This window comes from Spea bombifrons, chromosome 5 (genome assembly GCF_027358695.1).
Source record: "Spea bombifrons isolate aSpeBom1 chromosome 5, aSpeBom1.2.pri, whole genome shotgun sequence".
Classification (NCBI taxonomy): Eukaryota; Metazoa; Chordata; class Amphibia; order Anura; family Pelobatidae; genus Spea; species Spea bombifrons.
Window position 1 is genome coordinate 50,024,346 of NC_071091.1, and position 27,309 is coordinate 50,051,654.

At 37.6% G+C, this 27,309-nt stretch overlaps 1 protein-coding gene across 8 annotated transcripts; it reads right to left on the reverse strand.

Moving 5' to 3' along the window:
• Positions 1-5,202: 5,202 nt before the first annotated feature.
• On the reverse strand, positions 5,203-25,389 carry MARCHF6 (membrane associated ring-CH-type finger 6). Of its 8 annotated transcripts, none has more exons than XM_053468040.1 (26): positions 25,146-25,380; positions 22,003-22,099; positions 21,550-21,623; positions 20,490-20,633; positions 19,606-19,678; positions 19,339-19,507; positions 18,601-18,793; positions 17,284-17,345; positions 16,706-16,738; positions 14,534-14,585; positions 14,177-14,235; positions 13,292-13,372; positions 12,790-12,858; positions 12,529-12,603; positions 11,564-11,698; positions 10,857-10,976; positions 10,621-10,721; positions 9,879-10,016; positions 9,354-9,561; positions 9,096-9,165; positions 8,614-8,795; positions 8,313-8,447; positions 7,437-7,526; positions 6,589-6,721; positions 6,338-6,473; positions 5,203-6,036 (listed from the first exon to the last, which is right to left on the reverse strand). In XM_053468040.1, the coding sequence occupies exons 1-26, from the start codon at positions 25,162-25,164 to the stop codon at positions 5,949-5,951; spliced, it is 2,736 nt and encodes a 911-aa protein (XP_053324015.1). In that variant the 5' UTR covers positions 25,165-25,380; the 3' UTR covers positions 5,203-5,948. The 8 variants fall into 8 exon arrangements, with proteins under 8 accessions (XP_053324015.1, XP_053324014.1, XP_053324011.1 ...); XM_053468039.1 differs by having other exon boundaries at positions 22,003-22,102; XM_053468036.1 differs by lacking the exons at positions 5,203-6,036; positions 6,338-6,473; positions 6,589-6,721 and having other exon boundaries at positions 7,339-7,526; positions 8,599-8,795; positions 13,301-13,372; ... (1 more) ...; positions 22,003-22,102; positions 25,146-25,389.
• Positions 25,390-27,309: the final 1,920 nt, after the last annotated feature.

Below are 27,309 nucleotides of genomic sequence, written 5' to 3' on the forward strand. Positions count from 1 at the left end.
GCGATTTGCCCCTCACACTGAAGGGCATCACCGGGGCCACCCGATCATCCCGGTGACATCACGCGCAATGATGTGATGATGTCACCGCTTATTAACAACTGACAATTGTCAGTTAAAGAGGTATGGGGGCATGCTGCTTAGATGCCTGTATCTCAAGCATCTAAACAGCTACAGACCCCCCAACATATACTGTTGGAAAGGTAAACGCCTCACCTTTCCAACGATATAAGGCTTGTAAAAAAGGAATAAAAAAATATTAAGTTAAAAAAGTAAAAAAAAAATATTTGGGGGTCTCTAAAGGCAGATAAATAAAGATCAAAATTGCCTAGAGACCCCCGAATTAAATTATCTAAACATAAACTAGTTTAACTTTAAGTTAAGTATTCTAGCTAAATGATCACTGTGGTAGCCAATGTTACCAGAGTGATCATATAGCTATGAAAAGTCACATTCCCTTTTTAAAAATGGCCGATACTAAATTTTAATCCCAAATTAAATTTAGCCAATGGTAAAGGGAGGAAATTTTTGAAATCCTGATGAACTGTAAATGAACTGCAAATATTAAAATCAGCCATTTAGCCTGTGTGGTAGGTGAGTAACCATCTCATCCCTGGAGCTCCTTGCATTTTTACTGCAAAACTTATCTTTGCTGTAAAAGTGATTTTTGTTTTCTCCCTTTACCATAATTTCTTTGGGATTGTAAGGGGAAAGAATGGTGTGTGGTTCTGTGAGTGGATGTATGGAAAGTATGGTGTATGCTTCTGCGAGTGAATGGTCAGTAATTAGGGTTGAAGCCTTGACGTGGCATTACTGCTCACATACAAAGTTAAATTACGGCACAAAAAGTACACGTTTGCAAAAACTACACCCCTTGGCGCATCAAATGAGGGACTGCATGGGTTTCTAGCACAAACTTGGAGTGCGCAAGACACAAATCAACATGTCGCTATGGTTAGAAAAAACATATTTTCTAGCCAAAGCGACATATTCCATCATTATTTGTGCACTCAACTTTTGTCCTAGAAATACATGTATGCCCTCATTTGAAGCTTCAAGGGGTGTTGTTTCTTGAAATGTGTACTTTAAATACCCTAATTTAACTTCCCAGATGTCTAGACCACTTTAACTTCAGATATGGCAGATTTGAAAATCTTGTTAAAACATTTAGGGGTGATGCCTGCAATTAGACAGCTCTAGACAGCTGGGAAGTTAAATAATGGTACATAAAGTATACATTTGCAGAAACTACACCCCTTGGTGTTAACAATGTGATTGAAATCTGTTTTGCCTTATTTATTTCTGGTTTTGCTACTTGTTTATTGTAATCTCAAGAAGATCAATAAACATATAGTAACAAAAAACAAGGAATGCTCCACTTGGGGTAGGCAGGATGTCGACTGTGTGACTGCATGCAACCCAAATTTGGCCTTTTAACCTCAAACAACCTGACAAACCTATTCATGGGTGGTTTCTCTGTACTCAGGAGAAGTTGCAGAACACATTGGGGTGTTTTTTAATGACATATAGCAGAAGCTGTAAATTTATACCTCAAGTACAATGCGTGTGGGGAAGAAGAAACAAAAAAGTACAACAAATTTTGACAAAGGCTGGTGGTAGAATTAGTGCATATAAAGCGTTAAAATACTAGTATTTTGAAATACCCTGGGGTGTCTAGTTTTCAAAAATATATGGCTTGATGGGGGTAAATTGAAATGGTCAGCATTAAAGAAGTCCCAAGTAGGACATTGGTGCAGGATGACCAGGTTTGAAAAAAAAAATGGTTTTGAACTTGCAAAACGCTACTTGTACTTATTTTCCAATAACTTGCAAAAAACCCCACAAACATTGGGTATTTCTAAACTTGGGACAAATAGTGTAATCTGTTTAGCTTTCTTAGATGAGTAAAAGACTTTTCAAATAAAAAATAAAGGTTTTTTTTTATTTATTTATTTTTCACCATCTTTATTACATGGAGGAACTCTGTTCCTAGGCTTTGTCCCCTACCTGGGTTGGTTTGGGGAGCCTTGTGTGCGGTCCTAGTTCGGTCCTTGGTGATGGGGCAGGATCCTTGGGATCTCTAGAGCCTTACAGCCCTTGGGTGGGCTGATTACTTACTGCCTGCTGGACCCGTTTCCACTCTGGCCCATGTTATGGCCTCCCTACCTATGCCTTGCCAGCCTCCTGCCTGGGCTTGCAGGTCTCCTGCCTTGGCCTGCTTATTATGCCAGGCCACCTACTTGGGCTTGCCTGCCCATTTCTCCAGGCCGCTTGCCTGCGTATTTCTCCAGGCTGCCTGCCGGGGTTTGCCTGCCTATTCTGACAGGCCACCTGGTTGCCTATTCCATCAGGCCAACTGCCTGGGCTTGTTTGCTCACCTCTGCAGGCCTCCTGCCTGGCCTTGCCTTCCTATGTTATATTTTACATGGTTAGGGTTACTGTGTACAGGATTAGACCCTCCAAAAAAAATTTAAGGTTAACTTACTCACTGAAGGACATTGCACCTTGCCATCCTGTGTAAATTGTTGGATAGCCTGCATCTCTGTTTGCACTGCAGTAGTTTCCCAGAGAACACTTTTTGGCAGACTGCACATGACAGCACAGTAGAATTTTCCACTAAATTCTTTTGTTTTGCTTTTTTTCATTCCTGTTTTTTGTTGTTTGTATCTAATTCTTAAATACATTTAAACAACTTCTCTCCACACACCCTAAAATAACATTTCTAATGGATCATCCTTTTGGTACTAGGAAAGGGAGGGAGGGTCAGGTTCCAACCACCATTACCAGCAGTTCTTCTAGGACGCAGCCTTTGTGTCAGTTTAGTCGGGCAAGTACCTCTGCCGCCATGTCCAATGCACCACCTAGTCTGAGTAGCAGGCCAAGCTCTTGGATATTATTTGGGGAATTATTGCTGCAATAAGCCACATCCCGTAAAGGGAAGGCAGTAATAGCAGGCAATAGTAGTGATGCAAGGCCCACCAGCATTAGGGTTTTCTACAGAAAACAGAAACAAGAACCAGCTTTGACGTTTAAGGGTAGCACTAAGGCTGCTACTGAAAAGGCGTGGTTAAAGCACTGCAAGATGGTGTGTGCTGTGCAGTATGCACCATCCATCTTATAGTCAAGTCAGCAATGCCAGCAGCAAAATTTAGTAGATAGTTCTGTTACACTGCAGGAAGATTGCTGTGCACTTCCACCACTGTGTTAAGGCTAGCCAGCTTTTGAGGGAGGAGCAAGAGAAGGCAGGTCTTCCCATACGCTGTCTATGACAAGATGTTAGTACGTGGTGGAACTCAACTTTAGATATGCTGGAGAGGATTTTTGAGTAGCAGAGGGCGATCCATAGTCTTTCATCAGAGCACAACATTGGTATTGCATGTCCATTGAATAGGGAGGATTGGACAGTAGTGCTCAACTAGCAGCAGTTCTTAAACCATTCAGGGATGCCACTGAAAATTTAAGACCGAGCACTGCCAGTCTGATCCAGGTAATCCCATTGGTCTACCAGCTAGCCAGCAAGATGGATGCGTACCTTGAAAACCGCGATGATCTGCTTAGTTAGTCTTCGAATGGACAAATGTTCCGAAATGATGCTAGCGCATGCACCCCAACTGTCCCGATTTAGGCAGGACAGTCCCGATTTTGGGTCTCTGTCCCGCCCTCTATCCTGCTTTAGCAGGGGCAGAGGAAGGGTGAGGCCAGGGCCTGGATAGCGGTGGCCGGAAGATGCTTTCAATCCCGTTTGCAGCCGCTGAGCCACTCTGTCCCATAATATGCCTTTTAACCCCCTATATGCCAGAGCCTAATCAAGTCATGGATAAAAAAATATCAGCAGATCTGTCATTATTTTGATTTCTCCAAGCAAGGTTTTCATTCACAAATACAACTTCCCGCAACAAAGAGAAAGAATGGATTGTGTTTGATAGAGAATGCGAATATTTACGATTGGCCTGCTAGCACACTTTACCCAGAAGCTGGTGACAAGTTACCAATTACGTAGTATCTAACCAGGACCTGTTCCTATAAGCTACCAGTTCATAAAAGGAAACTGTAGGCATTCATTTAAGCAAGGTCTGACAATATTTGGTTACACAATTATTACAAACAAATATTTCAGTTTAATAATACATTTGAACTGTGCAAACTTATTCAAGTAAATTACAGATATTGTGAGCTCCATGCAAATCTTGTATCCTGAACATTTATTTTTCAAGTTGGTATTAGAACAGAGTAAAAGCCTCCAAACACTGTACCCTATGCAGTGGGTGTCCACATTGATTAAAGGACCAAAGCAAAACAAAAAATGGTCACTCTTGTTTTCTATGGTCTCTCTACCACTGCTATGTTTTAATCTTAGGCTGTTTCTACTATGGTTAGCATTTACTGTATTGTGAAGGCCTTCTCTAGCTCTGTTTCCAATTCTGTACATCGTTACTACAGAAACTGTGTTTCCTCTGCTTACATAGTAAATGCAGTTTACCAGTTTTCACAAGTGAACCAAAGAAAATGTCCATCTGTTAACGGTGTGTGATCTAGATCATCCTTTTGCATACGTAACTGTATTTACCTTTCCAGTTTAACACATTTGTTAGATAATGGCTTTTGGGGAATATCAGTAAAAGTAACTTGTAGTTGTTCATAATTAGAAATTTCACATAAACTTAACAGCAGTTGCATTTACATAATCCAATTTTGTGTATATATATATATTATACACACACACACACATCTTATACAAACCACAAAACTGCTTGTATAAACCATACTGTTTACAATTTACTTTGCAAAAGAGGACAGTCTAAATGAACACAAAGCTGCATTTTACCATCACTGGGGTTTAAGAGTAACTGCAGGTTCTCATCATTGATGTCACTTTACATTATGAAGGGCCAACCCCAGTGATAATCTCATTAAAAAAAGAAAAGGGAAAAAAAGCTTAAATCTGAGGTTTCCTGACAGTTGTCTGACTGAACCATGCATTATGCATGTCCAGCTCAGCCGTTCCTGAAGAGGAATTTGCCAGAAGTGACCCTTCATACTGCAAAGTACCCTGTCGTGTACCACTTTTGCTATTAAACTCCACTGTCTAAATACTACATTATACCAATCACTGAATTTCTGCCATTTTATTTTCCCAGAGCAAAAGTGAAAATTGCAAATTCCACTGAACATTCACACTAACATGTAAATCCCATTTTTTTTAACATCTATGTAACCTTTTATGAACAGCTGCATAGATGGTGAGAGACATTCCATATAGCTAATTCATGACACTTTGCCAAGGTCACAGAAATATTTGACTGCTTCCAACATATTCCTACTGTAGCTCTCTGAACTGGATAATTGTTCCACAATAAAAGAAAATAAAAATGAAAAAGAAACTTTGGCGTCATACAAAAAAGTACTGTACAAAATGTTCACATTTTCTCATTAGGTTGTTAGATATGCTGGTTGTGCAAGTGTTATTGTCCTCACATCAGCTACAGCATTGAGAGAAGACATTTCACAAAAAAATGAACTTTGAACCAGGGAGCCAACTCTGGTGAAATTTGGATCACCGGATATTTGTATGCAGTAATTCTTTCACGGCACTATTAACTTTCCTTGTGAACAGAAAACATCTGACAAAAATAAAAATAAAGTAACAACCAGATTTAATAAATTAATATACATTTGTTTGTTTTAAGATTTACAATTAAGATTTTCCATGACTCTGCATTAGGTGTTTTTTTGTCATTGTCCGGCACCAGGTCCCCACATGTTCATGAATACATAGACGAGACTGTGCCACCAATAGCAAATCATTTAAGTATCTGAGCTGACCAATCTCTGAAGTTATAGTGAGATAACAGACATTGTCTGTGAATTGCCCAGACAGAGGAAAAGAGAACTAGCTGTCTATGAAAAAGGGACAAGATGGTGATTAGGAGTTAATTCATGAAACATCAAGTCTATTCCATTGTTTGAGAAGGATGTGACGACGTGTTCGATTTGCCGGATTTGCGTTCATAATTTACGAGTCGTTGTCCGACAAGGTACCTGGGAGTTTAAAAGCAAAACAAAAAAATGAGAAAAACAAATATATACCACTGTTGAGCTATAGTAACACTTTGGGGCAAATGCGAGCTAAAGCACAATATACAGTTCAAATGAATGGCTCAATTTAGCTTTCTTATGTTCCCTGTGGTATGTTATAAGCAGATAAGGTTCTAAAAGCAAACTGTTGATATACGAGGGAGTTAGCACATTATCTTTTGAAGAAAATGTTGTATATACATATAGTAGATAATCTATAAAGCAATAAATAAGAAAAAAATAAGGAGCCAATATATTTTCTCACTTGTCGTTCTTGATGTGTTCATACAGGCGCTTAAATTGGCGTATCTGAAAGGAGAGGATACCCATCAAAATTACCACCATTAACAAAAATGGATAAATGCGGCGCTGCACAAGATTCTGCATTTCGGGTGTGACTCCTGTAACACAAAAAAATAATAAATATTAAAAGCAACATCAAAACAGGTGATAAAGCAGTTTTGTGTTCTTGTATAAAGAGGGCAAGCACCATAGACCTTGTAAAGGTAGACTTACCAATTAATGGTACAATGCCAGCTGCTATTATGTATGGTATACACAGTGACAGTAACAGAACAGAGATGACTGGAGCCGCCAATTTTCGAATTATAAAGTGAAGGTCAATATTGCGTATCCCATTTGCATATACCTAAAAGAAAAACGTTAACTTACTACTGACCAAGAAGATGCATCTTTAATGTTATTTTAAATATGTTACTATTGACGCAATATGATCTGGTGGGGAACGAACCAGTACTGCAGGACAATTTAGGAGGCTGAATAGAACCTGTTTACCTGATGTAAAAGTTTGCAACTGGCCAGATTCAACTTGCCCAGCACCCACTTAATCAGAATATATATATATATATATATATATATATATATATATCCCCCCCAAGTGCATATGACAGTGCCAAATCACTGATGAAATAATCTTTTCAAGCAATCCTTCTTTCAGATCCATTTACTTTCAATTTCTTTTCTGTTTCAAAGTTACTATTTGCTTTAATCCGCAGCGAAGAGGCACATTTTTAATAAAAAAAGGCACGCAAAGAAGACCATCATGTCGTAACCAAGCAAAACCGTCCCAGCATTAGAAACGCTGTTAAACTTTTCTTTTTTACGTAAACTATACAGAGCCTCTCGTAAAATTTAAATAATTTTTCCTGTTCTTGTAAAATAAAAAAAAAAAATATATATATATATATATATATATATATATATATATATATATATATATATATATATATATATAATATGGGGGGGTCATTTTCGGCCATGTTAATCATGAATTTTGGTTCAGAATTTTCATTTCGGTGCATTCCTAGGGAGGACAGCGGTTACCTTTTCCTTTTTTTACTTGCCTGTTCAATCACTGTTTTCAGCCACCACTGAGGACCCATCAGTGTTATAGCAGCAATTATTTTGGCATGTAGAACTCCAAGAGCCCAATCCTGAACAAGAAAATATTTAAAAAGTTCAAAAAGCATAAACTTTACTCAATAGTTAAGTAAACCTTTTGTTGTAGATCGCAGGAAGGCTGCACATTTAAATGAATGATTTTTTGTATATATTGAGAGGATGAATGCATAGCTCACCAGCACCACATCTTAACTCACATCTCATACTAAGCTACAAACTGAAAATTCTTTTTGAAACCGCTAAGCCTCACGGGAGTTTTATTCACGTTGGCTTCATGTTAGGTAAAATGAGTACAAGGAGCACACAAGTAAAGAATGGATACTGTTTCGGCCCATGTGGTCAACAAGTATTTTGGGCCCAGGGCCAAACGCACAAACCTGATGGATGAATTAGAATCACATTAAAAGTTTTCTAACTTGACATGGTTGATTTGCAGAAGCGGTGTTTATAAAGTTTTACAGTGTGAGAGTTATAGGTTTTTGGAGGCCCTAAACAAAACAATCAGATGGGGCCACCACATATCTAAAATTAGCAGCGAGGTTATATCTTGGACCTTCCCAGAGTAGGCTACTTGGAGCTCCCGTTCTTATAGGGGAGTAGCTTCATGCTTCCATTTGGCAGGCAGGGCTAGCCCCCCCCAGCCTGGTACATAAAAACACCCAAAGTACCAGAGATGCAGCGTTTCACTCAGAAAGCACCCAGGTATTTGTGCAGGCAGTGCTACACATACATTAAAGCGGCAGCCAAGCAGCCACTTAATCCACGTATACGACAGAGCTGGGAATGAACAGCAAAATCTCAAAACAAAAAGTATTTACCTGCCACGGATAAAACAATGGTGTTTGGTCCAGAGGGACCCGAAGAGGAGCAACGATTACCAGTTCGAACAAGAGTCCAAGCAAAAGTGGAATAACACCAGCCAAAAGAAAAGCAACAATCAATGTCTTCATTATCTAGTATGGACAGAAAAAGACATTTTATGAATATATGTGACATGAAATTCTTTCGGTGGCACAACGTTATTCATGCAGCTCAGGATCTCACAGCAAAAAACGATCACTGCAGTTTTTAACAAGCATTCAAGAAATTAGGTTTGTTTTTTACCTCCATAGGACTCACCATGAGGGACCATTCTTTCACTTTCAATAAAATAACTTGACGACCCTGTGGCATCCACGCCACCAGTACAGTTACAGCCCGAATGGTGAGCCAACATACATAAAGACCACAGGCAGCTGTGTACAGTTCGTGAATTTTTGCTGTGCCAGTCCAAAAAGACATCAACCATCGACCAGCAAACACTAAACAAGACACAAAACAAGAATTTTGTGTTGAATACAAGGAAATCTAACACACCTAAGGCATAAATATTGAGGATTCCAACACACTACTTGGCCATATAGTGTATTACCTGCCAACAATCAAGACACAAAGGAACATCACACTTAAACCTTCTTGTTCTCTGGCAATTATAGTAAACATTGAGTGATACGATAACTCAATACAAGCAAACCATAAAGTAAGACGAAAATTCTTAAGCTAGCAATTGCGGTATAAGCTTTCTTCCTAAACGTTAAAGGAAATTTACAAATCACACTTACCTGGTAATGTAAGGCAGATAAGACTCGCAATCAATAGTGTTATACACATAAGGATTATTAAGAAAAAAATCTGAAAGACAAAAATGGAATAGTGTTGCCAACACAATCTGTTAAAAGCCTAAGCCCCCCCATCTATCATGAAGTTGAAATAACTAACAAAATAAGACCACATGACTGAGGACAATATAGACAGTGTATAAGAGTTTTAAAAGTGGGTGAAATAATATGAAGATTTTGTGTCTGTCTAATAAAACTTACCCTGAGAGGAAATTTGACAGGCCTTCGGTATGGCTGAAACCCTACAGGCCCTCCTTGTTGGAGTATGGCTTGGTGGGCTGCATGAAGGCCCTCCCCAACAACTGGTGCAGCATTGTTATTCCGAGCATGTGGGTTGTTGTTGGCAGCTTGTTGGTTAGCATTGTTATCATTTTCTTCTTGATCTCCAAGAAGGTACGAATGTAAATCCCTGAAACAAGTGGAAGGAAACATTAACAGAAATAACCAATGTCTACTAATGTTACTTTAACAACTCTTTTTTCAAGATGACTGGATGTCAACTTCAAGTGTTTTCTTTCTGCTGCCTGTATATCTTATTCATATGTATGGAATGCACTCATTTTCACACCACCACTCAGCGTTACAAATAATGCTTATTCCATAATACCCATGGAGAGTTTTGCCCTAGAGGCTCCACCTGGTCACACCTGTCTTCTATTGGCAATAGATAGATCAGGAGATGGTCAGCAAAAACAGTGATATTGATATTACAAAAAGCTTACTTACAGTATGTAACCTGCTGTCACAGTCCATGCACGGACAAGACCCTTCAGCCACTGTCTTGTGTGGCCTTGTTCCAGTAAGGCAGGAAGTACTACCTGCAGCAACAGGAGCTCCAAAGACAGTTCGCTCACTGGGGCATCACTACATGGAAACAGTAACAAAATATAAGAATTATAAAGGAACACTCGAGTAAACTGAATAATGCTGAAAGTATTTCCCCACAGCAATTAAGTTTTTAACCACTATGTAGAGCAATTAGAAGTTCACTGGTGGTATATTCCCCAACTTTCTTATTTTTGGCCAGAGATATTCCTTAAGAGGCTGGCCAAATTTCACATTTTTCGAAAGGTTATATTGACAACCTTATAAACAGCTTACATTTTACATAACGAGATGCATATTTGTTGCAAGTTAAGATACTGATATACACCTAGTCCAAGGCAAACTTTGGGTAATATGATCTAAAGATGTAAATGGAACCCCCCCCCCAAAAAAAACTATAAAATGTATTTGTCCCCATAATTTGCTAGTATAACCAAGTAATGCAATCTACATTTAGATCAAATATGTTGTTTTATACATACATAGATACTACTTAAAGTGGACTTGTGTCATGTCAAAATCTGGTGTCAGCAGGGAACCAGCAAAATTGTCATTATGGAAACCAGAATTTACACCAGGAACAGACTGGGATGTAAAGTGTGCCCTACTACTTTAAAGACATAAAAGTACAAACTTGACTCACCTGTATAGCATGACATTGTATGGTAAAAAAGCTGGCAGCATATTCTTAATAATACGAATTGGAAGCCAAAGCATCAGCAGTACAATTGAACCAAAGACAATCTAAAAATAAATTAAAAAAAAGGCATTAAATAAGATTCATTATATACAAATCATTTTTTTACTTTGTTTATATAATACCTTTACACTAGTCTGATAAAAAAAAAAACAAAAAAAAAACGTTTTTTATGTAATTACCACTGATAAAATAAATCTCCTGAGATGTCGATAAATTGGCAGGTGAATCATTTCCTGAACGGGATTAAAATCTGGATCGTTCAAATTCCTCAGAAACCACAGAACCCCAGGTCTCAGGACCTGCAATAAACAATAATAATGCGTCAAACACCTGGGGTGATGACGGCAACACAAACCACAGAAAGGTGAAAATATTTAAAATGTGTCACACTAGCAATGCATCATATTACTTAATTCCCGCATCTTTTTGTTGCAGAGCTGAAATCAACCCTGCCATATGCCTCTTCCCACCCGAGCCATCACTAACAGCAACAACCTTCATATATGTTCACATTATGGCAGAGGTCACTGGGCAGCAAGCATTGTCATACCCAACTCAAGTGCTCTATGCCAGTGTGAAGTAATTTATTCTTGAAATAATGAGCAACATCTAGCTGCTACCATTTGAATATATAAGACTCTGGAAAGATGAGTGCGTAGCAATGGTACGGTGTAAGCTGAAAAACAGAACTAAAATAATCTAAAAACCGCATTTCCACTTATAAATCACATTTGGAAAGTAGCAACGTAGTTGTATAGCATCTATACAATACATAATTCCACTCTGTAATTGAAAAATGCACGACTATAAAATCGATGAAAATAGCTACTTACAGAAAAAGCCTAAAGATACTTCAAAATAGGTTTTTACTTCTGCTGTTATTTACCTCTCTTAATAGCAGTATGAAAGATGCGAAGTAAAATACATAAACCATTCCCACAAGCCAATGCAGAAACATAGTGGTGCCAGGCGCAGACTGAAAGCTTAGTTCCCTGTCTTTCAATGTGGCGTCAAACATTTCCTGAAAGAGAGAAATACATAGATCTATTAAAATACTCTGAATTGCAACAAATCTACATGTAATTATAAGTCACGTGCTACCACAGACATAGTGGACGGGATCATTGTTACACACAAAAAATCTCTTGGTAAAAAAACATTTGTAAACATTTTTACTTGAGGGTACCAAGCAACCTTGGATGAGAGTATGAAGGTTTTTCCCCCTTGACTGCATTTTCAGCTGTAGCCGTAGAAAAACTGACCTACAATCGTCCATGGACAAGTACAGGTTGAGACACATATTTCAGCCTTACTTAAAGTCTGACTGACTTTGGTTTATGCTCATTGCAAAACATAAATGTACTGGAAATTGCCTTTGTTTGAAAATGAAAGGAAAACCTGACGATACCAAATCAGCATTGTAAACATGCTATTGTACGCAACAGTGTTGATGGCCAAAGGTTCTGTATTATTAAGATCACCTGACATTTGCAACAATGGACGTTACGTACTTACAAACATTTTTTATCATATGCAGCTAAAGACGGTATAACACAGGTAAAAGCGGCTCAACCACGTAAAAGTCACTGAAGCCATTAATAAGCACTACCTTTCCAATGCGATGACTGTCACTCAGTTAACAAGTCAGAGATATATATAGATATAGATATATATGTGTATGTATGTATGTATACACACACAATCTGAAATACAATGAATATAAAATATTACGTCTTATCAAACTAATAGAGGTGGGATGACAGCAATTCTAAATGGACACTGAATTTGCATAGTCTCCATAAATATGCCCTAAGTAAATAGATTTTTATCTGCACACCGAGGGATACTTACCAATGAACAAATATCCAGCCACCATCCACAAATCAGAGGAAATACACCAATTTCTACAACCACTAATAAAGATACCTGAGAACAAACAAAGTTTGATTTAAGCATTAAAACAATTAATGGGATAAATTTTCACGTATAAAAGAGTTTTTTTTACAAGGAAGTACATGTCACTTTGAATGTCAATGGCAAATCTGCAACATGAACTAGAATGAGCTGAAACCCTCAAGAAAACAGATTAGCTTATTTTACAGAAAATTTTACCTTAACAACAATGTAGCAGATGCCCAATAAACGCCTGGAACGCTGAAATTTAACGAATGCTGCCAGACCCTGGAATATTTGTATAAGGATAATATGTATTTAATCAAAATACATTCAGAACAGAATTCAAGTCAGTTTACTAACATATAAACATAAGGTCTATACATTTTTCCATATTCTAAAAAGAAAATATTGAAATGTGGCAGTGGATCTCTTAAAACCTTAAAAAACTATATTACAATAGGAGAGCGTAACATGCAACACAATCGCTCTTTGCAGGTTTTTTTTAACATACTGGACAGGGCAATTAACGTTTTTTCGTGAACCAGCACTAAATATATCTGGTATAACAGTGATTAACCTGTTCCCCACTCTTCACTTTCAAGGTGAAACCCCCCCCCCACATAAAATGCTTAATATTCCCTGTAATATCCTTTACAGACTAGTTTACATCTCTAAGTTATACGATTTTCCAGGTAAAAGAGTAAAAAGAAAAGGATACATGGCATACAATTAAAGTGACTGCTAGTAGAACGTAACCAACTATTGTTGTTATAAGACCTTCAAAATGAGATGCTCGTACCTGCAAAAAAAAAAGTGTTTTTTTTCACAGTAAACACATGCAAATTTTAAATAAACATTCAATAAAATGCAGTTGTATAATAAAATGGTTTTTATTTCAATATTAATACAGTATAAGTATTTTATACTATTAGAAACAATCATTTATTGGAGAATAGTATGCATAAATTCTTTGATAAGATGCAGCTTCAAAAGGATTGGTACATTTTGTATTAATGTTTAGAGTGCAAGTGATGTATAGGATATGTGGCTGGCCAAATGGACACAGGAGATATATACAAGATGGCACTCTGAGGGCCCTCCTTTTTGGGCCTATCCACATCCTTCTCCTTACCCGACCTTTAGAATTCTTGTGTTTATACTTAAAAACAGAGGGTATGACTGCAAGTTAGAAGTTTTCCTGCATATTGGGAGGTTGATCAATAGATCGTCTGCCAGCATGCAGACACTTTCACACAAAAAAAAAAGAAAAAAAAAACGGCCTTCAGGGTCCACTAAACGGAAAATTGCTGTGGCACTTAAAGGGTTAAACGTATGCCACTATATCAGTGAAAGCCACAAAAATGGATCCTGAGTAAACAAATCTATTCCATGGTTAGTATTTTTATTCTATATTCTATCAAAATATATCAAAACTAACAAAGTACTTAACGGCAAAAGAGGCCTCATTCGCCACACTTATGTGATAACATACAAAAGGAAACTATATGTAAATTTTCTTTAAGAAACCGCCTATTCAACTGACTAAATATGATACTTAAATTCCTGTAAGTAATGGCGTTTAGTGTTTACCACTCACACTTACATAATCTTCAAATCCCAGACCAACAACAGAGAAGTGGCCGATGTGGTATGGACAAAACGCTGTAAAAAATAAATAATGGAATTGTTAACTAATAGGCAAAGCGGCAGTATGTGAATAAAATTATATTTGTTTATGCGAGACATCAAGCTTGTTGACATGACAATTACCAATAAAAACATAACTAGCAACCATTAATAAACCATAGTACTATTAAAAAGGTACTAAGGTACTTAAGATAGACTAAAGAATATAAGCATACAATTTTATTAAGTAAGCCACTCCATGATCATTTATGTTAAAATGCATTATCCAGGCTATGGTTTATACAGGACTTAAAACATTCCTTTTTATACCTACCAAAAACAAGAATGAACAGCGTATTTAGTGATACCACCCAGAAAACATGCTCCTAAATATAAGAAAAAATATGTTTACTGTCATTTATAATTAAACATTATTCAATGCTTATTTATGAAATTGCAACATTATATATATTATATTTAAAATGTGGTGTTTTATTGTGTTGCACAGTGTTACACCGCAAATTGGAACACATACACACACAATACAACAAACCAAGAAGAGAAGCTAAATTGCTGGTGGTAAACAGTATTTAACTGCCTAGAACTTTTCAATGGCACTTACAGAATACAATTTTGCAATTAATCACAAAGATGGATTATAATGGTAGGGCATGATATGAAAATCTTCACTCCAAAGCAGAGAAGCCTGAAGCACATGACTGTATGCAAAGACACACCAATATAGTGAGGGGTTCTTGGATAACCGAGAAAAACTATTCTTCAATAGACAAGATTATATAAATAATTGGCAGGTGAATCATTACATTAATATGAAGGGTTCACCAATTATGGTGGAAATAAGCAAATGGCGATCACCTACTCAACATCTACTTTCATGTCCTACTACTCGTTCTGCAGCCGGCTTTTTGTGTTTGTTTGGGGGGAGAGAATACAAGTGTGAATCATGTTAATAATAAAAACTATTGGGAATTGTCTACATGTCTGTTTTGTAATATATGCAACAGGATAAGCAGCACTACTTCCACTAAAAAAAATTATATATTCTGTTATAAGTTGGTCAGATGTTGCCAAGATTCTGAAATCTCAATGGGACAAATATCAGGACTTTGTCAGGGCTGCTCTAGGACATTTACATTTTCCTTAATTTACATTATCCTTCATATCGTGCCTTAGCCTTGAGCTTGGGGTCATTGCCTTCATAAAAAGTTAAGTTCCTCTCAAAATATAGTTTGCTAGCAGGATCTCCTGTAGTATTTCCCTGTATGCTGTTCCATCCATTTTAATTTCAATTAAAACTAAATGCATGTGCCCTGGTAATGGACATCATCCCCACAGCATGATGCTGCCAGCACCATACTTCACAGAAGGGATGGTATATTTTGGGAGCCATTGGTGGTGTTGCATCACACAAAGCACTTTCGTCAAGATTTTGATCAGATGTGACCTCAAAACTTTTTTTTCCTACACTGGGGCACTCTCATGCTTGCTGAAATAGGCCTGACATACAGTGCTTCTTTCATGCCAAAATACACGTGACCCTTCTTTAATGACTGGTGCACCATTAGTCCTCTCAGTCACCGACTCTACAGCTCCTTCCAAGTGATTGTTGGCCTTTCTGTAGCTTCACTCACAAGTATCCTATGTTGAGTGCTGAGTTTCGAATAAAAGCCTTTCATGGTAATTTTGAGTATAGTATTAAAATAACCATCAGTAATTAAGTAATAAGAATTGCTGGTGTGATATATATATATATATATATATATATACATACAAACCAAAGGGAGCGGCTGCACACTCAGAGAATTTATTAATATACACAGGCTTTTATTTGCCCAGGTGCTCCAAAAATAGCCAGATATATGAAACCAAAGAAAAAATGGGCACTCACGGGTCTTTGCAGTAAAGTGCATTAAGCACAATTTTATTTCAACCAGCACAGGCTGTGCTGGTTGAAATAAAATTGTGCTTAATGCACTTTACTGCAAAGACCCGTGAGTGCCCATTTTTTCTTTGGTTTCATATATATATATATATACATATATACATATATACACACACACACACACACACACACACTGACATAGCAAGGTATTCCTACCATACACATAATGGACACTTGAACTGTCCTATTTCTTGCTCTTTGCACACAATTGTAAAGGACAGAGGAATCAACTTTTCTTTGACCTCAATAATGTATATATTAATAATACAACTGTAAAGATGCATAGCATTCCACAGTTTGCCATTTGAAGTTGCACAGTACAAGAATAGCGCAGCTATTTTGCTAAAACATATAGTGGTAGATTTATACAGCAGGTAAGAGATCGAAAAGTAACACTATTAGAACAATGATTTTATACGATCAGATTATCCAGTTATGATTAATATACTGCACCATATAAAAAATAAACAGTAGTTCCCCAAGCACATGAAGAAATAAAATAAGAAATCACCACACTATAAAAGAGAGAGAGAAATGACTTACCAGAAAAACCAAAGATCCATCGAGTCCCAGCATCTATAGTAAATTAAAAACAAATATATATTTTGTTAGGAGAGATTGCTAAATATAAAATGGGGGCTTTCTGCAGTTTTTTTCTAGGCTAGAAATGTAATGCAAAATGGGAAAGGGTGAGTGAAAGCTGGGGGGGGGTTATTGCCAAATTTGGCGGAAACATGTCAAAATAGACCTAGTAAAACACCCTGGGTTGTCTTCTTTTTCAGTGATATATATATAGTAGATGAAAATCCTAGGCATACGAAGTGGTTTCCAAATCAGAGCAAGTTAATGAATATATAATTTGGGTGTTGGGTATATTTTACCATTGGCTGTGTGTACAATTTCTAAACAAGTAAAACGGTGAACATTTTTTATCATTTATTTTTTGCATACAAAATAATGTCTTACTTTCCTTGTGCTGAAAAGAAAATATAAGATTTGTGCGGGTACACTAATTGAGAAGAAAACTTACATTTGAACAGTAATTAGTAAAAAACATGAAAATTGCTCTAATCCTGTAGTGTAAAAAAGGCCTGGTCCTTAAGGGGGTAATATAAACTCACCCGTTCCCAGGTGAGTTCCTCTGCAGCTCGATCCCATTCTAATGCATTCCAATTCATATCATCTGCACGTGTAAAACGTTAGTTTGTTCATTTGAAATTTTAACAGAAATGATCTACAAGCATATCATGCAGATTATACTTAACACGTAAAAATAAAAACGTCAAAATAAAAGGGCTCTACGAATATTAGTCAGAGCTTTGTTCCCTTACTCGTACGACGCCTCATGGAAACATAGAATTTCATGGCTCATCTAGTCTGTGCATTTTGAATTACGTAAAGAAGTTACATCAGTGCACAGTTTTGGCAGGTTGCATCGTAAAATTCCCTCACTGAATTAGCCTCATCTATGGAGGGCCGTTTCACTTATCTAGCACACTCTCAGTAAATGAAAACTCATTTACATTACCTCTAAGCCTCTTAAGAGTGCAATGTGCCGCACTTGTGATTACTTAAATCATTTGGCCTGTTCCACTTCGAACGTCTACCCTGCTGCAGACCTTTATATCATCTGTAAAAAGGTATACCATACCTTTTTGCCACATCGCCAATATTAAACATGAGGTGTCCTAATACTGATCCCGAGGCACCTCACTAATAACAAGACTCTCTACTGAACATATAGCATTAACAACAACATTCTGTCTCCTGTAAACCACTTCCTTATCCAATCAACTATTTTAACATCTAACCCCAAAACAGTGGAGTTTATCTATATCCATGTATCTAGCTCTGTAAAAAACGGAACAGAAGTATTTATTAAGGAAGTCAGCTAGATCTTTATCCTCATTCATATAACTCATATTCTTTTAACAGAGGCTACTGAATGCTACAATCATTTAAGAGATCTAACTTGAACAGTACAGAAAGTAACTGGTTTTGTGAAAATAAACCCACAAGATTACATAACTTTTTTTTTTTTTTTTTTTTTTTTTTTTTTTTTAGACACTTTGCATTGACTTTCCCCTGTCCATCATTACTCTGTAGGCCTGTTCGGTAATATCATGTTTGTGTATGTGTTCGGCAAATACGTGCCAAACTTGCATACAGACAACTGTGGAAAGTAAATTATGCATTTATACATATGTCCTAAGGTGTCTAGGAAAGGAGTGCTATTTAGTTTTTTTTGTGCTGTTTTATGTTCTGGTATGTGGGGTAGGACGAACATGGCAATGGCCAAGTAAATTTGACTCACTAATGCCTATAAAAATATGATGTTTTCATTCCTATATATTGCCCAGTTGATGGTTAAAAACTTAAAAAGCAACAGAAAAAACATAAGCGTCTCTACATGACTTCTGACAACCATGATGTATTACCTTGAGCTCCATTGTTTGCATCAGCAACATCTTCCATAACTGCATCATCTTCATCATCATTTTCCTCCTCTTCTTCTTCAGCTTGCTCCTCTTGAATTTCAGGGTTTTCTCCCACAACAGCATTGTCTCCTGGGGGGTTGGCAGGTTGCTCAAGAGCCACATTTTCAGCAGCAACATTTCCAGGTCCTGGTACCTGAAAAGATTACTACTATTCACTGACTGAAAACCAGAAACTACGCATGTTCATTTGCATGTTGCCACTTCAACAAGTTTAAAGAAAACAAGCATATAAACAGAGATCAACATCTTCATGAAAGCAGGCAGAGTAAAAGCAAGCCTGGCGGGCTGTGACGGCATCGGTCACTTACTGCCACTCATGTAACACATTTAGTCTGTTGGTATTCGGGCACTAGATGGATACATGCAATGTATTGCTTTAACACTATAAATACTACATATTGTGACCGATAATAAAGCAGTCGTTGATAAGATCATTCAAATACATACAATAATATACTGCTTGCAAGCAGACAACACATGGTGTTAATTATTACTAAATATGCCTTAAATTCTACCTAAGAACTGGCTCGGGTTGATCGAGAAATTGAAGATTTACATAACTTCTGGCACTTCAAATAGCGACTATTCTTTCATTGAAACAAAACTGTTAAACTTTATTTAAAAAAAATAATCAGAAATGACTCAGTGTTGAGGATTTACTAATAATCCGACTTTTACCTCATTCTGCTGTCCTACACCATTAAGAGGTTGTGCTTGATTTTGCTCCAGCCACTGGGGTGCTCCTCCATGAACTATTTGTTCTCTTAACCACACGAGACTTATAAATGCACAGAGAGTGCACGTGACAACAAAACAGCCTTGCAAGCAGTCAGCCAATAAATTATCCCTGAAAGAAAAAAGTAAATTAGGAAGAAGTCCTCTAATTGAAATAGAACAAATGTACAATGAGGGACACAGTGCTACAGTTATATAACTTATACTTACGTAGACAGCATATCTAAGGGCAACGTCAGAAGAGAGCTCACAGAGCCAGTAAACAAGCACTTATAGATACGACCTAAAGAGAGGGGGGAAGAAAAGGGAACGTGTCTCCATTGTTCTACAGTTTAGAATTATTTTTAAAATGCTTCCCTGTACGTGAAAACAAAACACCAAGCACCTGCCAACCTCAACCATACCATATTAAACAGTGACTTGCGGTGTCTACCCTTACTTACTTCTGAATGCATTGGAAGATACAAATACAAACACAATATGATATATAAATTAGATTGTAAGCTTGCGAGCAGGGCTCTCTCCACCTAATGTATCGGTTTGTCTTAGTCTGTCAATTCTTGTCTTGTCATACCCCTTGAATTTATGTATTGTATTAAGCACTGCGTAAACTGTTGGCGCTACATATATATATATATAAAAGATATTAATAATAGAAGAATAGTCTAACATGGAAAACAGCCAAAGCATTAGTGGGATGGGATACAGTCAAAATTAAGCGACTGCCCTTTTTAGTAGTCACTAGAAAATGTACGTGGTGGGATTTAGAGTGTGACACTGAAAGTGAATAATAGTAATAAACCATTTTGTAAGTGTGGACTGATGGAGAACACAGCAAGAAAAAGGGGAGTTGTGTTATTTTTTTTTTAAATGTAACAGTGTACCTTAAAACAAAACACCAAGCACCTGCCAATACCATACTAAACAGACTTCTGTTTCTCCCAAGTACATCATTATGTTAAATTTCAGCACAATAATCAATAACAGTCCAATAATAAACATTTGCACCTCGCTGGGGTACAAAATTAACCAAAGTTAATACCAAATGGTATAAAAGATGTCTCAAAACCTGAAGCCTAATGACCGATACTTACATGCCGTAAGGGGCACAACTCCCAACCACGCAAAGGCCACAAGTGTGTAATGAAACCAGTATCTGATTGCCGTGCCAATACTTGTGATCAATCCAGCACAGATGTCCTGGATTGGAAGCCGCGATGGCATATCTGGGGAATAAACTTCAAGAGAAAAAGAAATTCAGTAAACTACTATGTCAGCCTGAAAAAAATTACAATGTATTTTGTGACCTCTAACATAGCTAGAAGTATGTTATGTATGTTTATCTCGCGAAGGGAAGGTCACAGTAAATGAATCACAAATATTATAAAATAAACAAACTACTAGAAAGTCTGGTTTACTGTATCAAAGCTAAACATGGTGATCTTTATGCAGCTTCCAAAAAAATGTGGTCTGCCACACCAATCTGAATGTTTTTATTTTTTATATAAATATACCCAGGGTTAAACAAGTACTAGTATCCCTCATTGTCAAGAATGTACAGCTCTCTAGTGATATGCACAGCATAATATTGCAGCCGCCGGGATATGATGGCATATCTTAGCGCACAGCATTTTGAGGCTATGCAAAGGGATCCGCTTGGGGGTCTGTGCCTATAAAGAGGTTAAAGGCTAACTGTGCCTAGGGTAACAGGTTAATGATCCGCTTTAGGAATCCTTGCCATGAGTGCCGATCACTAGGATTCACAAATATGGCAATTTTGGTCAAAAAGAAGTCTTTAGCTAAAAGTGATTACATAATTTTTCTATGTTGACTTAAAAAACACACGGGGAAAAAAGGGGCATAAGATTCCGGGACCTCAGATTTCTTTCATCAGAAGACTAGAGCCCTAATGTCCTGAAAGCTTATGTGACTACACATCTTTTTTGATACTGGCTCAATGAAATATATCAGCTAAACGTTACATCATCGGTGAATCCCAGGACTGTACTAATGCCTGCAAGGCAGTCTCCTGCACCAGGAATCAGCTGGCTTCACCATGGAATATCATTACAGGTGAGAAGGGATGAGACTTGGAAAAAACAATTACACAATCAAACAAACAAGGCATTAACAAAAAAAATAAAAAAAACTTACTTGGAGTAAAAGCAAATCTGTGTTTGCATAATTCACAGTATTCTTTTCTGCTATGTTTAAGCCACTGAACTAAGCTGCAATACAAAAGGTCACAAACATTAGCACACACAATCACAAAAAATAGACATTCGTGTAACGGTTGCATACACTCAAACATGCAGTAGAACATACATAAACCCATTTTGACACTTGTGTTCAGTATATTAAAGTTATAGATCTGGCAGCCAAAAAGTCATTCAGAAATGATGGGCATGTGAATATACCAGTGAGAGTTCCAGTGCTGCTGAGAAATTAATTTGGAGCTTCATTATGTGTATTTATTGTAACCCAAATTACAAAAGCAAAGTGCAGATCAGTGTTGAAAATATATGCAATTCCAAGTAAATATAGGTTTACAGATTTGACAGATCACAAAACATAACTACAGTCATTCTAGGCAATTCTGCAACTTACCACTCCTGATGAATAAATTTAATACTGCCAGTGCAAACGCACGGATGATAAAGTGGTTTCTCGGGGGTCCCTTCTGACCGGCACACTCTGCATATATCTTCTGGGCAAAAGCAGATAGGTTATAAGACAGTGTCTCTTTGTAGTATACAGAAAAGGATTACACATTATTAACACAAAAGGTATTAGAGGAAAAAGTGGGGCGTCACAGCAGCAACAGTAGTTTCAATAAAGTTACTGCCACAGCTTGTGCCAACAAATATGCAAAAGAATAGCAGCATAAATGTAACAATTACAAAACATGTTGAGCGTGATTCAATTAGAATACAGTTGCCAAGGAGATTCGAAAAAGAACTATCAAAAAGCTGCAGCATCACATCATCTGTCAATCATATTGACGCAGTTTTCTTTTCATAACCTTAGAATGTTTGAAAGCACCCACACAAAGCACTATACAGAAATCAAAGGAGAGAGAAAATGTTAGAGAAGAACTTGACCCACAAATACGGTGTATGTCCAGGCTATCCACATCCCTTAGCAGTCCTAGCGCACATATCTAGTAAATGCCAAGGAAATGATGGTAATCAAGCCAATAGTAGCAGGTGGTTGTGTATCTTCCAAAATAATCAGAGATGGAAAGTGTAAGTTCCCCAATTTGCCGAATTCAGTCTACTCAAGTAACCCTTTCCCTTACTGTGGGTGCCTGAGCCCATCCCCAAAATGGATACATCAGTGATTTCTCCACCAAATGCAAATACGCAAGGAGATATATATGCTGCGGGAAGTCATAGGTATTGGTTATTTTATTTTTAAATAACTTAATCACTAAACTGTTTTTGCAATTTTGACGATATGTTTGTCAAGCCCAGATCCCCTTTTCCATTACTTGATTAGCCTCTATCTTTTGTCACTTTCCCCAAGGTGTACATACAAGAGTATATTCAATCCACGCATTCAAAGGCTTAGTATACTATTTGATATTCAGTTACATAATAGAATAGGCATAGGGTTTGAATACTTCTGCAGGGTTTTTTTTAAATATTATGTTACAAACAGCAACAATCAATAATAAGCAGGGTTTCACTATATCTCTTTTTTTTCTAAATAAGGTTATATAAGCAGCATTGCTGAAATGAGTGAGTAAGCCACAGCATTGTGGGAACAATGTTTTTTCTGTTTTCAGACTTTACTCATTTCTTTTGAACGCCAATTACTGAAGAACGAAGCACATGCAAGTTAGACTCCAAATTATAGTAGTAAAACGGGGAAAAGACTGATCCTTTAATTTGTGTACTTATATATACATTGTTGCTAAAAATGCATTAAGTCTGGTGCAAAGTGTCTGATTTCTTCAACGACACTGTGACATCAGAAGGAAGCTTGCATGCATTTCTCCTGAAACGGGGTACTGAGGAAAGTTTGATTTGCCTTACTTATAATACCTCTTATTCCATAAACATGCTAGTAAAATTTCTAAAAGAACATACATGTATTGATTTGTATTCGCCACAAAGCGCACCTGCTGTTCATTTGCATGTGGTTGACAGATCTGCTGTAACCACAGAGAAACTGGATAAAATTGCACATGCACGTCCAAAAATGTATATCGGTAGTCTGCTGAAAATGCGCACATCTGCAGAAATATTTCTGACTAGGTATCCAGTGATCAAAGCCAATTCTATTCACATTAGTCACTCAAATAGCACAGCATATTTGCATCGCTTTATATTTAAGTCTGGTATTCATGATGCAACCATAAAGTAACTAAACATATGATGCAACAATAAATGATGCCAAATTAACAACAGTAAGCAAGGATGTACCAGTATAGACAGATGCATTCATTAGAACATTATTATACGTTACAAACAGCTCAAACCACAGAGCTATATAAATGTGCACGCAATAATTACATTCAAAGTTTGTGAATAAACCTATAAATACAGTCTACAGGTGGTAAAAGACAGTGAGTAACCATAAAACCAAAATTCTTGTAAGTAGTTAAAGCAGGATCAAAGGCAAAAATGGCTTAGATGAAACAGAAGATAACTTAGTGGCGGCCCAATGGTTACATAAAAACGGTGATAGATGGCTGGACTATTTGCATCACAAAATTAATGGCTTTTAATGCTTTAAAAAAAAATGTGAACAGAAATCTAGAAATGTAGTCCATTTGATTTTCCTAGTGTTAACTTGATTCTATACCATTAAACGTGATATTTCTGTGTATGAACATATGAGGATAAGGTGACAAATCCATAGATCCTAAAATTACAGTTCTTCTGATATATATATATATATATATATATATATATATATATATATATATATATATAGTAAAGCATAACATATATATTATTTATATTGATAAGAGATTATTGATAATATGCTATTCTAAACCATATATATAATGCAACACAGCACCATTGAAACCGTTTGAGAAAAGGCAGCTTAGATAAGCAATACATTACTTAGTATTACCTAAGAGGCCTCTTCCAGTACCATTTTAGAACATATCAGCTAAAATATTATTTTATACACGCAAATCTAGCAAACATCTTCAAGAAGTTTATACAACACGTAAAGCAAGAAGACTAATCCATTAAACCATCCTTTTAAACACACATAAAATAACCATGACAGGTCAGCAGGTAGTAATGCTGTTTGGCAGGGACAACCACCAGCACACACATATTATATATTTACATACACACACACACATACATATATATATATATAAATAAATAAAGGTAGGCATCCCATTTAGGGGTCAGTGCCACTCGCTTAGGCTGACTACAAAAAACACAGATACATTGGGAATCTCTTGCTTGGTTGCTTGTATTGCACTGATGTTGAGTCGCTGAGCAGATCACTTCCTGTATGTGTTCCTTATCCTTTACACATAGAGGCACGAGTGGACATCTTCACAGTGACACAGTTTTACATCAGGGGCGTACTACCTATGCACAGACGTATAATAATTCCTACTACATATAAGGAGAATGAAAACACGGATATGTACGGTGACAGTAACCACAGATCACAGCATTTTCATAGATATAACGGAGTAACCGGATACTGATAAAGAGTCAAACTACTGACCGTGCATTTAATACATGTACACATTTCACACACGGTTCGTTTACCTTCCTCCGTGGTCTCCATATTGTCCGACCCGTGACGCAGACTCAGTCCCTCAAGCTCGTTCCACTGACGCACCGCCTACGTCCCAAAACAGAACAGGCCAAATATCAGGCGCGCGCGCCCCCGCGCGGTTAGCCAACCTTCCGACAAAACGGGAAACAGAAACGTTGAACGTGATTGGCTGGCTTACTAAGACACGAGAACACGGAAACGCTGCGCGTGAGGCCGCTAACACGGGAAGTGTTTCTGTCGGAGCGAGAGGACTGTGGCGCGGGATGCATGTCATGTGATAAACCTGGAAATGATTGTCTTGAGAGTTCTAAACATGAAAGACACAATGTAGTCTCTTAAAGAAGAACTCCTACTATTTTAATTACTAGTATCACATTAAAAATGAGTATTCGAAATATTATGTTGTTATAAAAAGCATGTAAAAAGTTTTTTTTATATAATGTTGACTTTATTATAATCCCTTGTGGTAAACAACAGAATTGTACAGTGTTGCTCACTCAGGGATGCCCTGAAAAATTAAGCAGTGCCCTGTGGTGTTTAAGCAGGGAATGTCACCCAAAATGTCAAATGACTGCTTATAATTGCAGTCTCCTGATATGCATATAAAGGAACAAAATAAAAACAAATCTTTTAGTGCATTCTTTTCATGAGACTTTTAACCTTTCTCCATAAGCTTATATAATTGTGAAGGCCTAGTATTTTAACCCGTACAGAGCTACAGAGTTATTCTAATGTGTTTCATTCAGAAGCTTTCTGGAGATTAGGTTGATCGCATCAGCATACCTGCACATTTTTGGGTGGCCACTCATCTTGGATTGCCTGTGACAGCCGCAATGGGACTTAATGTTCCAAGCAGCTCTCCGTGGAGGTGGATCTTGGGCTGGCATTTTACAAAGCCGTCCCCCTCTATCGTAAAGGGAATTGAGCCAGCCAGCGCCACTCAATTACTTTCAGGGGCAGCACCGGTGCGGCTCAATCATTTTCCTGGTAGGCGTCAGCACTGCTCAATGATTTTCGTGAGGGGAGCCAGTGCCTATCCTCAGTTTTCCATAGGCATCTTTGTCACTAAGCAGCTTCCCATGTTTAGTGACAAATATAGCTATGGGCATAACTGGGAACTCTCTGGGTTTGCCCGGAGATTGCCGGGTGAAGCACCGCTTCTCTGGTTCTCCGGGTCAAGACCTGAATTTTCCAGGACACGCCCCACTCCCTGCCCATTTTCCCTTTAAATGAGGGTGTTTCCCGCTCATGTTGGGGGCATTCCTGCTGATGTTTCCCAATGACATCAGCAGGAACGCCCCCAACATCAGCGGAAACGACCCCAACGTCAGCTGGACTTCCCACTGACGTCAGTGGGCAGTCCTAGCCGCGTCCCGCAAGCTATGGCTATGGGAAACTGGGGAGAAAGATGACTAAACTGCTTAGTGACAAAATGCAACTGGGGACAAAGATGGTTAGGACAAAGGTGCAACTGGGAAGCTGGTTAGGTGACAGATGGAACTGGGAAGCTGTTTAGTGACAAAGGTGGCACTGGGAAGCTTGGGACAAACATAGCACTGTTAAACTATTGACAAACATGACAATGTTTAGCTGTTTGGGTATCAAGATGGCACCATTTACAGTAGGTGCATTGGTGTAAAGATGGCATTGTTTAGATGTTTGGGGAGCAACATGGCACTATTTAGCCATTTGGGTGTAAAGATGGCACTGTTTGGGAAGCAACATGGCAGCATTTAGCTGTTTTGGTCCTGTTTGGCGACCTAGTTGGCACCGATTAGCTGTTTGGATATAAAGATGGGAGTTTACCTGTGTTGATGTAAATATGGCACTGAAAAGCTGTTTTTGTTGACAACAATGGTACTGACAACAATTGTACCTTTCGTATACCTGCCAAATGCCCTGTTTTTTTGTGGCTGGACAGTCACAATTTTGTGCAGTTATAAGCTACCAGAAAATAACCCTCACCAACATGTAATTGTGTGGACAAAAATTGGAATATTAAATTTAAAAGGTATTTTTATTTTTAAACAATTTGGATAAGCACACTCCTGTTCCTTCAGTTTTCTTTGGTCAATCACAGGGATAAGGATGCTGCCTGCCTGTTATGCTGCATTAAATTGTTCATCACGCATGTAGTAACAAAATTTAAGCGGT

Coding starts and splice junctions, on each gene's coding strand:
- MARCHF6 (XM_053468039.1), bottom strand. Junction 19,508..19,605: donor CCCTTAGATATGCTGTCTAC/GTAAGTATAAGT, acceptor TTTTTCTTTCAG/GGATAATTTATTGGCTGACT. Junction 6,037..6,337: donor GAACACATCAAGAACGACAA/GTGAGAAAATAT, acceptor TTAAACTCCCAG/GTACCTTGTCGGACAACGAC.